The sequence below is a fragment of the Indicator indicator genome, chromosome 1 (assembly GCF_027791375.1).
Source record: "Indicator indicator isolate 239-I01 chromosome 1, UM_Iind_1.1, whole genome shotgun sequence".
NCBI classification, from domain to species: Eukaryota; Metazoa; Chordata; class Aves; order Piciformes; family Indicatoridae; genus Indicator; species Indicator indicator.
The window spans coordinates 70,990,955-71,004,736 of record NC_072010.1 but is presented as its reverse complement, the minus strand read 5'-3'; the positions used below and the strand labels follow the sequence as shown (position 1 = coordinate 71,004,736).

Sequence of the window (13,782 nt, the reverse complement as noted above, 5' to 3'; positions counted from 1 at the left end):
TTATTAACACTTGCTTTGTGTACTTGGCTGCCGTTCCTAGTTTGTGACAGATGGGTAAGCCTTGCAGAGTTAACAAAACTAAAAGGATTTGGATTCTGTTGTTCCATGGGCTTAATTCTGAATGCAGTAACATTGAATATGAACATATGAATATGCCATAATTTAAGAATTTATGGGGACCCAAAATTAATTTTGGCATCCTTGTCATTGGCTGACCTTCAGTGAAGTAAGGATAGACAAAATAAATGAGAGCTTCTTTCATTTTATATCCATCTCAATTTGAGTTTGTATGCCTCAGTATTTAAACACATTTGTTCACTTTACCAACAAAAATCTTGAACCCTGTGATGGGTTAAGGCAACTTCCATTGCTGTGCTCTTTTGAGATGACAGTTATACTCTAAAACTGCTATTCCTTTGGTCTTGGTCTTAATTCACTTCTCAAGCCACTCAAAATAAAATCTGTGAGCCATGCTTGATTACTGTTGTTGAAGGTCAAGTATTGACTAGAGTTAGCAAGATGATTTTTTTCCTACTTGATTTTTCCCTGAGTGATATTCTTAGAGTGAATGCCTAAGGCTTGTGAGAGAAGGCAGAACTGTTAACTGTTGTGTACACTGTTTGATATCCATTTCAAAATGTCTTGTGTCATCTTCCAGGCACATAGCAGTATTTCCTTGCAAGATGAAAATACTCCCTCAGTTCATTTTCAACTCTCGTGACCCAATAGTGATGGGAGTTGTTGTGGAGGCCGGCCAGGTGAAGCAGGGCACTCCCATGTGTGTACCTAGCAAAAATGTAAGTGCGTGCCTCTTCCCAGCAGATGCTTGATCAACCTGGCAGTTCCTGGGATGGTGCAGCAAGGAACCCTTGCATGCCTTTGCCCAACCTGCAGCGTTTCAGCAGGAAATGAGATTTAGACTTTTAGACTGAGTCTCTTTCCTGGGGATCAGTCATTTTCCTGTTCTCTGCTGGATCAGAGCTGAGTCCTGTGGTGGGCACAGCCTCCCAACTGCTCCAGGGGCCATGGCTAGAGGGTATCTGCCAGTCAGCCTCCTGCCCTTACTCCCCTGCTGTAAGTTCTGTATTGTGATATAAAGTAATGAGCAAAATCATCATTCCTGTAGCTAATGAGAAGGGGAAGTCAACTCCTGACATTTTAAGCGGTAATTGATATCCCAGATGAACTACGTGTGGTTTGGTGTCACTGCCCTTTTCAGTACAATGTGCTTATAGTGCAGTACATTTCAATTTGCAAGTTTTGAGGCGGGTGCTGCTCCAGTGCAGTACTTCATATGAGCAACATGTATTGCTTGCACATGTATCAGCTTAGAGGGGCTTAGGAAAGAGTTTGTGCACCGAGGTGCTGTGGAGGGTGTGTTAACAGCTTCTTCATTGTATTGCAGTTTGTTGACATTGGAATTGTTACAAGTATTGAAATAAACCATAAACCAGTGGAGGTGGCAAAAAAAGGCCAAGAAGTATGTGTTAAAATAGAACCTATCCCTGGTGAATCCCCTAAAATGTATGGACGACATTTTGAAGCAACAGATATCCTCGTCAGTAAGGTAAAGTTGAGAGGACTTGTGGCACAGTGGCAGCTTGTGTGAAGTAAAAATATTACATGGAGCCTGATAAACATACACAAAGAACCTTCTATCCATGACCAACAGGCACTTGCATTGGTTCCTGTGTAGCATTGTTCAGCTGTGTTTCTCTGTAGCCTTATTTTGAGGTTTTCTAGTAGTGCCCCTTGAGAGGACTGAGAGAATGATGTACTGCAGCTAAAAATACCTTGCAGCTTACTGCACCTCAGAGGGTAAACCAGTAAATTAGCTGTTTCCATACAACTGGGTGTAGCGGGTGCTCAGAGCAGTTTAGCAGTCCCTTGTGGCATTGTACCATGGTTGTGTTTGCCTAGTTCTGAGATTATGCAATAAATAGCAATACGTTAGTTGCTCCGATTCTGGAATGCTTGGCTTAGATGAGGAGATGAGCCCTTGTTCAGTTTGCTGCTGTCAGAAGCAAAGCCACAGCTCTCCATACTAAGTGCTTTAGTTACTGTGTTGTAATGTACTCCCTGCTACACACACTGGGTTCTGGTACCCGCAGGTGAGTGGGGTGAGCAGCCACAAGGGCTTTTCTGATGGAGAAGCAGGGTGGTGGAAGCTGGTGCTGTGGGCCCTGGGGGATGTGGGAGGTCCTTGCCTTACCACACAAGGCATGCTTCTATGGTTTCCTAAAGACCAGGTAAGGAGTGTGATCTGAAAAAAAGGAAAATGAGTGGGATGGGTCATGAACAGTAGCAAAACCTGGATTTGAACAGATTTTCTTGCTGTGCAAACTGATGCTCTTTCTTCATGTTTCCTAATGTATTAAAAGCTGCCTTTGTTAATAGGTGTGTTTGTTTCTGATGGGCTTGTCTTGTGTGTTGCAGATCAGCCGTCAGTCCATCGATGCTCTGAAGGACTGGTTCAGGGATGAAATGCAGAAGTCTGATTGGCAGCTTATAGTAGAGCTGAAGAAAGTGTTTGAAATCATCTAGATAACTGTTTTACAGCAATGAGGAGGCAGGAATAAATGCACTCTTCCTGTTCTAATAGTTACCAACAAAGTCATATATTGAAGACAGTGTTGGATGTATGTTTGGGAGGAAAATATGTCGATAAAATGTTTTCCATGAGAAACCAAGAAATTTACACTGGTTTGACAGTGGTCAATTTACATGTTCCCATGGTTCCAATGTGCCTGTTCACCTCTCCTACTGCCCTTCCTAATACTGGCTGCTGTTTTAAAGTTTGCCCTTCCTCCTCTTACACCTTCCTTTCCACCCTTTTCCCCCCTCCCTCTCCAAAATAAAATAAAATAAAATTGAATTTTTATTACAGAACTAAAGCTCTTTCACTTTTATACTGATGAGATCAGTACTGCAGTATTTGATTAACAAAGCTTCTGCAGACTTTGTGATTCTTGAGACATTTTTGATGTAAGAAGTACTTCTTTATTTATGCATACCTCTACCCTTTACTCTCTTTTCCAACATTCTTCTGCTTTGTGCCTATAGAAATTTTTTTAAATAGAAAATTAGGCAATTGGATATTTCTGTATTTGCTTTGTGTGAAACGATGTAAAGCATAGCTGGCCACCTTTTACTGCTTGTACAGTTCATGAAAATCAACCTGTAATCATTATAATGCAGAGCTGCAAATAAAGGAGATGGACATAGCAGCCCGCTTGTTTTACAGTTTGTTTCAATGAACACAAGGTTAACTCCGTGGGCTGTGATGGACATGGAGAGGCCTGACAGAGGTGTGCCTGCGCCTTGGTGCTTGGCAGAGTAGGGGAGGCACATTCCAGCAAAGCCCTTTCTCCCTCTGGCATCACTTACCCTTGTGGAATGTGCACTGTGCCAGGGTGAGGGTGGTGGCTTATGTCTCACTATGTTCCTGATGCACCAGAGCTGCAGGCCAGGTGTTTTGCAAGTCACGATTCCTAGAGAGGTGCTGCTAGGAAGTTTAGAGGTGGCATCTCTTCTCCAGCTGCTGCTCAGAGCTGTGGTAAGCACCTGCAAAAGCTGTCTACAAGTAAGCCATGATATTGGATGCTGCATCAAAGCTATGGAGTCATCTTGATACTGTGGGACTGAACCAGCTTGAAAGGCATTTGGCTGATGATGTTTGTGACAACCGGGAATGCGTCTGCAATCCTTGCATTTTCCTGCCCTTCCTTCCCCTGTCGTTGCCTGCTTAGGATGGCATAAAGTAGGCTCCTGGTAACTTACAGCTTGAGAGGAGCTAAAGAACACGTTTCAAAAGCACAAGCTGAAATAAAATCAATAATGATCTTTATGTAGGTGAGGATCTTAGCTTTTAAAATATTTACAAGAATTTAACTTGCAATAAGCAGTTTAATCAGATTTTTTCTGCCATTTTGTTGTTCAAAAACCCCTGAATTTTATAATTGTGGTGCTGCCTCCATTACAAAGGAACATTGCAGAACTTCTATCTTTTGTCAAAGAAGTTTAACTGCGAGGTTTTTGGGGGTTGTTAAAAGTGCTGCTGAAAAGGACCTGTTCAGTAGGGCTGGTCCATGGTGCAACTATGCTGGTGGTAGCAATGGTTTAGAACTGTGTTCACAGTCAGGAGACTGCATTTAATTGTTATTTCTTTTGCAAACTATGCAATCATGAAAGCTACACTAATAAAAGAAGTTAAGAACCTGGATGTCAAGCATTGTGGTATTCATGCATTCTTGAATGGTTCCCCAAATGTGAAAGGGTGTTCTTCCACAGGTGAATACTGGGAAAAAGCTGGCTGCTGGCTTGGCAGGTTCCCATGGCACATGTAAAACACCTTTGTTAAAATGTTTAGAGGAAGTAGATAACTCTTCAGTATGATCTTTAAAAGCTTGAAGCAGGGTTCATAAAGGAAGATAAAAGGAAATAAAATTACAAATAGCTTTACTCAAGCTTCCCTGTCTTTTGTGTTTTGTTTAAAAAAAAAAAAAAAAAAAAAAAAACTAGTTTCAAGTATGCCCTGTGCAGCACTCTTGGGCCCAGAGCTGTGGTAAAATTCCTGAATTCTAGCAAATTCATTCCTCTATGTGAACAGTTACCATGCCTCTTTTCTTAAGAAGTGCACAATAACAGAAAAGGCAGCTCCAAGAACAGCAACGAAAGGGGCATTGAAAGACCCAGACTAGGAACTGCCTTGCTTCAGCAAGGGTCCCTTGCTGTAGATGAGTATCTGCAAATAGAAGGAGTTGTATAGACATGTCTCTACCAGGCTGAGCTGGTAAAAGCAGTCCTAACTTATCACAGGGTGGTTGAGGTTGGAAGGCACCTCTTGCAGTTGGTCACCAAGTCCCACCACAGTGCTTAAGAGTAAAGACAGTCAGAGCAAGTTGCCGAGGACTGGGGCTGGTCAGGTTCTGAGCATCTCCAATAATCCACAACTTCTGTGGAAAACCTGTTCAAGGGAGTGTGTTTCAAAGAAATGTTTTGTACCAGTTAGCACCAGTCTTGCACCCTTTCATGTGGTAACATAAGGAAGTGTCTTTCCTTATTCCCCTATCAGTTGCTTATGCACCTGGGTAAGATCCACCCCTACCTTCTCTTGGCTGAGCTCTCTCAGCCTCCTTGTAGAGAAGCTGTACTCCTCAAACAACTTTGTTCTGTGCTGGAGCTGCTCTGTACTGTCCATGTCACCCTTGTACTGAGGAGGCCAGAACTGGGCCCAGCTCTCCTGCTCTGTCTCACCAAACTCCTCAGTTGATCTACTGGTGACGCTATTCCTAAAGCAACCTTGGAGGCTGTTGGATGCCTTCATGTGAGGGAGTTGTGCCAGCTCAAGCAACTCACAGGGCCTTACCTGCAGAACAGCTTTCCAGCCCATTGGCCCTGTGCTTGAGGTGGTTCCCCCAGGTGCAGAACTTTGTACCTCTCCTTGCTGAACTTCATGAGGTTCCTGCCACCCAACCTCTCCAGTCTGTTGGTCTCTAGATGCAGCACAGCCCTCTGCCCTATCAGCCAATCTTGTGTCATCAGCAAACTTGCTGAGGGTGCACTCTGCCCCATCATCCAGGTCATTAATGAAGATGCTAAAGAGTACCAGACCTGGTACTGACTATGTGGATACACCACATGAGACTGGCCTTTAACAGGATTTTGTGCCACTGATCACCATGGCCAGGGAGTTTTTAGTCCATCTCTCTCTCAATGAGAATGTTAGAGGAGATACTATGAAAAGCCTTACTAAAAATCAAGGGAAACATCATCTATGGCCTACCCCTCATCTGTCACTTTGCTGGAGAAGGATATCAGGTTGGAACCTCTCCCAGTGTGTGCACTACAAGAGAAGCTGAGGGCACAACTTGAAGCTAGAAAATGCTGTCAACTGCTGTAGCCTGTGCTGCAGCCACTGAGGTGAGGGGAGAGCATTTCCTGCTCTAGCTGTTTCATTAGCTGAAGCTGGTATGAGTGCAGCAGCTCCTGCCCTGTGTTAGTAGAGACGCTTCTGAGTTGGTGGTGCAAATTCAGCTTCAAGGTCAGCTCCAGTTTGAATTCCAGCTTTCAGTTCTACAGTCAGGTAGGCCCATGCCCATCCAGAAGTATGTGGGGTACTTGAACTGCCATTTCTCAATTTGTCAGAAAATAACAAAGATTTTCTTATCACCTGAGTTTTCCTCAAGTGGTCTTCATGTATTGGGCCAAACAGGACTCTGAAACTGAAAACAAGCTCATTCACTTTCCTCACCTTAACATCTTGAAGTCAGCAGAGTGTAAACAAAAAGCAGCCAAGTGAACGCACAGGAGTGTCCTGCGTGCTGTGGGGCAGTGTCACTGTGGAAAACTTTGTGAAATGAATCAAAGCTGCAGCTTTAAGAACAGAGGTCAGCTATATTCAAACTGAAGCATCACAAAATAGAATCAGTACAAAAATATACATACAGTTCTTTATTAAACAACTGTAAACACTTCACTGTAAAAATCCATAAAACTTTATAAACAAACATTTTGTAAATAGATTCTATACTACAATAAAAGAATTTTAACACAATTATTTACATGCAATACTGACAAATTTGGCACTTTCTGAAAAGAAATGTACAAAACACTTTGTTGTTTAAAAAGAAATTTGAAATTATAAAAACTCAGGGCATTACTATCATGCATTTTGCAAATACCTCACAAGCACTTATGGCACAGCTAGCAGAGAGCTCCAGGCTCTCATCAAGCTCTTTACTACAAGTTCAGATAACTTTTAATGTGCTTCCATATGTTTGTTGTAAAACTACCTGAACATTGTCAAGAATGAAGTCAAATGCCATATTCCAAACTGATTCCACAGATGACTGCATTAACCTGAAGAGGAAAAAGAAGAAAAGGGAGAAAATAACTACTACAGAACCAGTCCTTTTTACAGTAAGTTCATACTTCATACTGCAAAGCCAGATGACAACAGTTCTCTATGAATGGTATTAACTACAACGGGGTAGGTTTAGACTGGACATTAGGAAAACTTTTTTCACAGAAAGAGTGGTCAGGCATTGGAATGGGCTGCCCAGGGAAGTGATTGAGTCACCATCCCTGGATGTGTTTAAAGATCATTTAGATGTGGTGCTTGGGGATATGGTTTAGGGATGAAGTCTGTACAGTAGGGTCAATGGTTGGACTTGTTGATCCCAGAGGTCTTGTTAAAGCCCAATGTCTTCACATACACCAAGTTTTACCTAATGCTTCAGAGGCTTCTGTCATTCAATGGTCAAACTTCTAATGTGAGCAGTGTCACATCAGTTTGCAAATGTTAGTGTTTTGCAACTGTAAGTCTGCAATTGAAGTGGTGACCTCCTACCAACTTCACACTGAAGAATCAGAAATGGCAAGCGTCCAGATCCTGATCTTTCCTTCCTCATCCCAAGACATACTTGCTACATTTCCAACAAATGCCAAGCGTGATCAAGAACAGGTTGTGGGGGCACTATTTTGTGTTTATTGATAAAAGTGGAACCAAAAGTGGAGGGCCAGAGAGAGCTAGGAGTTACCTCTAATTTAGCTGCTACTGGAAGCAGATCAAGGAAATGCCCAAGGAAAACAAAAGCAGCTCTGTACTCTCTAGATTACTCTTATGGGAGAGCAGAGGGTCCCTACACTTGCAGCTTTGGATGACCTAACATCAGTATCATATGGACAACTGTGTGTCATCCAGCAACAGATCCTTGTCCCATGCTTGTTACGAGGTTTTGCAAAGTCATGCTGCCTTTGGGGCAAATCTCACCCACAGGGGCACCAGGAATAAGACATGATGCCTTCTGAAGAGTTTTAGAAGAAATTTACTGTACAGCAGACAACAGAACAGTTAACTGCACTCTGCATTTTTCATTTGCTGAGGCCTAAAAGACATTCCATAATACAAAAGCGCAGTGGAGTTTGTACATTGCTGTAGACTTTCAGATGTTTATTAATTCTGTGAAATAAGCATTTTCCAGATCTAAGACATGGAAAACTGAGCTCCAGGGTTAGCATCAGTTAGTAAGCAAGCGATAAATGGAACTTGGGCCTCCTGAATCATGGGAAGAATAACTGGAGCACAATAATTAAGTAATAAACATGGATTTAATAGGTTGGAGATGAGACGGTATCTGGATACCACAGGAGAATGAACCAGATGATTTTTTGACAAGAGGAAATGGCCTGAAGTTGCACCAGGGGAGGTTTAGATTGGATATTAGGAAAAATTTCTTTACTGAAACAGTGGTCAGGCATTGTAATAGGCTGTTCAAAGAGCTGATGGATTCATTGTCCCTGGACGCATTCAAAGAATGTGTAGACATGGCACTTTGAGATATGGTTTAATGAGATATGACCATGGTGGTGGTAGGTTGACAGTTGGAATCAATGATCTTAGAGCTCTTTTCCAACCAAAACAATTCTATGATTCTGTGAATCAAAGGGAAGATCTACAGTACTACCAAAACTACTGAAAAAAAGATGAAGGACAACACTGACAAAAACGATACCCTTTGTCTAGAAACAAATGACTTTGTATCAAATACTATTAAATGCTAGTCTTTCATAAGCTGCCTATTTTAACTTCTCCCTCTAAACTTTTTGAAAATGTCTAATGGTCTTGTGGCCTCATACCGATCTATCAAGTGCATAGATTTTAACAAAAATAGTCTCGATGTCATAAATACTAGCCATTAAGCTACCTTTTCATGTACTTAACAACCAGATCCAACTTTTCCAAATCTTTTTCTTCTATTAGATCAGTACAATACTTTACAACCTGTAGAATGTCTTCTTCCATGGGATCTGTAATTAAAAAAGAAAAAGAGAGTACTTTTCTCTAAATATACTTAGATATAACCATATAATAATTGGAATATAACAGAAAGAAATTCTGCAGTGTTAGCACATCAGGGGCCAATCTGACAGTTGCTGTATTCCCATACCTCCCCTAACATCAGAAGCTGTGTACATAAAATGACTGCAAAGTCTTGAAATATCTATCTTGCAGATGTCTTCTTTTGTCTTCAGTATGAACAAATGACAGCCAAGCTAGTATTAGCCAAAGGAAAAAGAAACAGAAATTTAGAACAGAATGGCTGTTTTGAGTCTTTTGGGAGAAGGGTAACGTTCAGATTATGAAGGATCTCATGGGTCAGATTTCCCAATATATTAAGGCGTTAATAATTGTTTGACATAATGTTAAAAACCAAATCACAGTTTAGCAGTGGTGTTGCACTTTTACACTTTATTCTGGATTTTTTCCCTGCAGTGATTCTGAAAAAAACCTGCATTCCTTTCCCTCTAAAATAACTTCTTCATTAAAGAGGAATTCTCTTATTGTAGCATGCTAGACAAAATGAGCTAAACCTCCCACATAAATTAACATAAAGGAATGACACCAGGGCCTGACCAATGGGTTGGAGAGAGAATAGGTACATTTTCATGATGTTATGCAAGGAATAGGAGCTCTCAAAAACAGAACAACCACCGAGTAGGAAGAATCCAGTTTCTCAAAGACTGTGAGGCAGGAAGATCTCAAAAGATTACCGTGAAAAGCAACCAGTGGAAGTGAAAGTGAAAAAACCCCAATAAAAAATAGTTTTCCTTGTGGAGCATGCAAGATCACCATCAGCATGACATCCCTACCTGAAATAGTTGTAATCCACTCTTTCAACAATGACTTCACATCACTGAATTCAACAGCTCCAGCTAGGTTGGGTGCTTGTGGCCTGTATGAACCAGGTTGTTGTTCAGTTTGCAGAGTTGATGGTCCTGAAGACTCTGAAGTTGATGGAACCGCTTCTGGCTGTTCCAAACATAGAAGTTGACAGTTTGTCATTCTGACAAACATGGTAACACCATATATAAACATAGGGAAGCATCCAGTAAGGAATCCAGTAAAGGAAACAAGATGGATCTGGTCTAAGTCTAAAGAAACAGGAATAACTTTACCAAAGGCTATTAGTGTTAAAATTACCTGAGCAGCCGTTCCTTCTTGCTTCAAGAAACCATCTATTAGCTTCTGTGGGCTTCCAGATGTAGCTGGCAAGTTTTTTGCAGGGCTACCAATGAGTTTGTTTTTCAGAGGACTCTGATTCTTTTTTACAGGACTGGCTGCATTTTTTTTTCTAATTTTTTTCTTATTTTTCACTGTTGCATGCTTCGGGTGTAGGAAAGGATTTTTTGACACTGAAAAACACAGGAATAGTCAGTGGCTGATATATTTAAAATGTAATACCTTTCCACTCTAAGGGGGACTCTGTATCTTCCATGAAAATCTGTGGATCAGCTGAGAGAACATAATGTAGATAAAGCGACATTAATACCCACACAACATTCCAGAGATGGGCAATATTTTAAGTATCTGAAAAGCACTGCTAGACATTAGAGTACTCAGAAGATACTCAACTATTCACAAATCTGTTTTCATAACAAGCAGTTCAGTGCTTGAACATGAACAGCTGGTGAAATCTGAAGCCTTCTGGACCAACCACTGCACCTCAGTCAGAGCTCTGGCCTACCTATATACCTGCTAAGACGTCCCACAACTGGTTATCAGCAAAACCAGCAGCAAAAAGCTCCTCTTAACAGCTTTTATCTTAGTTTAGCAAGCAAAACTGCTCTCACTGCATCATGCTAACACACCTGCATTGGTCCAATGACTACGAAATCAAGGTTTGATTATAATAATGTAATATTTAACTGACATCTCCAACCTATTTTATGAGAAAGCATGTTCACAGGGAATTAGTAATTTCTTTGTACTATTATTAAAAAAGGACCTGTCTGATGATCCCAGAAAAAAAAACATCTGACTATCACACATCTGGCAAGATGTGTCATATCTCTAGGTGCCTGAAATCCATACCACCAGTGTTACAGGTTACAGGAACTATGAGAATGCTATCTGGCATCATTTTAACTAACTTATGTACTGAAAATGCAGTACTTTAAATCACAAGACGTATCAAATTTAGATTCCATTCTGAAAATATACAGACATGGGTAAGTTTAGTGTCACAGTCTGCAGTTTCCATGAATTGAATTAATTGCCCATTTAAGTAAAGCCAGGCATCTGTTTGCAAAATGAAACCACAGCTGGTTGTAACTGACAGTCTGTCAAAAACAGACACAGAAATTCGATTTAACACATGAAGCTTTCATGAAGCTTGGGTTGCATTTTCCAGTTTATTATTTAACTCTCTTTCAATAGTAAACAATTGCTATTCAAAACTACTGTACAACTATATATACTCACTGAAAGTGGTAGCAGGTTGCTGCTCTGGGTGCTTTTGCCTTTGATCATAGGCATCTCTCAGCTCTGCTTGCAACTCAGCAGGCAGTGCAGCAAAAACCTCAGGGTCCACCTGAACAGTAACAAAAGATTCATGTGACTATTTTACCAGTGAGAAACACTGCTTGCTCTCCTCTAGATCATTCACATGAGAAAGGTATTTTATTTATTTTATGTCAAGCAAGTATACATCAGGTATTATCTGAAACACTAAAATATGTTGTACATTTTCTTCCTGTATTTCAGCTTATCAAACCCACAAAAATTTCCATGTAATATTACTCTACATTTACTGTTTCAGAAAAACTACTATTTATGGGCCTATAATAGAGTAACCATTTACATTTGTCTATTAATATATAGTACAGCTATATTAACAGCACAATTAAGCTTAACTCAGAGAACGCTCCCTTCCAATTTCAAAACTCTGATATTAAGCTCCTTTTTCTTTTGAGACTTCTATTTCCTGGAAGCTGCTTCTACATTCCTCAAGCAAAATATCCTTGGAAGTAATTTTCCTTTTTTAAAGATAGGAAATGCAAGTAGCTGCTTCCTATTTTGCACTAGTGCAAAAGGTTTCGTTTCTCTCTCCCACAGCTGCTCGCTCCTTGCTCAGCTGACAGAAATGCAGTCCCTTCCAGCTCTCATAGGGACTTGAAACTCTAGGCAGCAAATCATTTGTTGCCAACTTCTGAACACACTCATGGAAAAAATAAAATTTCATGTATTATTGGTTATCTTCCCTCGCTGCGTCTGAAGCAGCAAATTAGTGACAGACTAGTCTTGTATTCTGAGTTTTCCAGTATTACTGGACAGTGTTTTCAGCTCATAGTCTGCAGAATCTAATTAAAAAAAAGCAAACCTATCATTCAGAGGATTAAATCTGCCCAGTGGGAGAGTGTCCTTCACTTCAGTGTAAAATTCAGAGGTGTGCACAATCGGGTGTTTACTCAAAACTATTCATATACTAAGGGTGCAATACAATTTCTACCATTATCTGAGATGATGATTTATTATGCATCAGTTACCTCATTTTCAGTACAGATTTGATCTTTTTTAAACCTTAATATGTATGTCATGTCAGGAAGGCAGACTGTGCTGATAAACAGGAATACGGTCCCACAAATAAAACTCATTAATTTAGGAAAACAAGTTTTAGAAACTCCATGAGGCAACACAAATTTTTCACCACACAGAATATGTACCAATTAAAGGAAGAAATGGCAACAACTCTGACCTCAGTTATTGCATACATTGCCCAGAATTAAGCATTGTAGTGGAATGTAGCCAATTAGGTCCAGAGGATTAAGTTACATTTAAAATATAAATTGTATTTTTTAAAACTTTAAGAAAAGGTTAGTGTTCTCTGGTTAAGCACTTGAGAGTCAGGAATTTGGGAGGCCCTGAATTAACATTCGTTTTTGTGTATACCACTTAATAATTCATGCAGAAATAATGCAGTAGAGGGAACAGGATGTGTTTTCGCTATTCCCCCTATCATTCCTCTCTGAAAGCCTAACATGTAAAAATTCAGTGTGAAGAGTCATCCGTCAAGTTCATACGAATTATGAATTATGAACACTAATTAGCTGGAGTTTTAGGTAATTTACTGAACAGCTAAAGTGTCCTAACACAGCTTTCACATAGCTGTATCACATTCACATTATGGAGAGCCCTGATTTTAGAAATTTATGTATTACCTCAGCACAGAACTGCCACTACATTTGAAATGTTGTATCTATTTCTTTAGACTGAATCTATACAATGTTAAGACAATGTAAGGATAAGGTGAAGATTTGCCACCAGTAATTAACTCCACTAATATAAGTATCACTCATTTTTAAGTATCTGTAATCTTTACTTCTTGCACCCTATGCTTTTGCAGTATTCAGCCTTCACAGGGATACAGAGCTCTTCTTAATTTTAAGATTGCTTCAGCAGCTGGTGGAAATGAACACAACCTATCTGGATTCTTTTTTATGGGAGAACCTTGCTCAACAAAGGACATTTTCCATGTTTTCTAATGGATAAATCACTATCAGCCAATTAACTTCGTCAGAAAAAACAAAGTTCAGACAAAAGAAATGAAGCATTGAAAATATATCTAATTAAGCTATAAAAAGATGACAGGACATCATTTACATTGGCTGCGTTGATGAGGCTGAAGTATTCAATTTGGAGTGGCTTGCAATATTTCTGCACCTGAAACTAATTACTACTTAGTTCACTGCACCATTTGAAAAAGTCCTCTTAAATGTTTGTGAACACTTTTACAATATAGACTCTACAAAGACTTTAACAATTAAAAAGTCAAAATATATTTAGACAAATATGATATTTACTAATTAGGTTCATGTTTGCTTTTACCACAAATAAATCATGAAGTAATTTTATAGTTAATATTTTTTTTACAGAAAACAAAAACTGTAAATCTTAGATCTTCTTTTTGCTAATAAAGAGAGCTGAATTGTTGTCACCTG

At 39.9% G+C, this 13,782-nt stretch overlaps 2 protein-coding genes across 3 annotated transcripts in view; one reads left to right on the top strand and one right to left on the bottom strand.

The window, feature by feature from the left end:
• The window catches only part of EIF5B (eukaryotic translation initiation factor 5B), a 41,243-nt gene extending 37,248 nt beyond the window's left edge, over positions 1-3,995 (top strand). The window contains exons 22-24 of the mRNA XM_054400189.1: positions 659-797; positions 1,406-1,567; positions 2,437-3,995. Coding sequence (XP_054256164.1) covers positions 659-797; positions 1,406-1,567; positions 2,437-2,544 — 409 coding nt within the window. The 3' untranslated portion in view covers positions 2,545-3,995. The remainder of the gene's footprint in view (positions 1-658; positions 798-1,405; positions 1,568-2,436) is intronic.
• Positions 3,996-6,570: 2,575 nt separating this feature from the next.
• REV1 (REV1 DNA directed polymerase) overlaps positions 6,571-13,782 on the bottom strand; it is a 40,348-nt gene continuing 33,136 nt past the window's right edge. For both annotated transcript variants that reach the window (XM_054390279.1, XM_054390286.1), the window contains exons 18-22: positions 11,267-11,375; positions 9,986-10,197; positions 9,655-9,814; positions 8,709-8,811; positions 6,571-6,861 (exon numbers count right to left, since the gene is read on the bottom strand). In XM_054390279.1, coding sequence (XP_054246254.1) covers positions 6,750-6,861; positions 8,709-8,811; positions 9,655-9,814; positions 9,986-10,197; positions 11,267-11,375 — 696 coding nt within the window. In that variant the 3' untranslated portion in view covers positions 6,571-6,749. The remainder of the gene's footprint in view (positions 6,862-8,708; positions 8,812-9,654; positions 9,815-9,985; positions 10,198-11,266; positions 11,376-13,782) is intronic.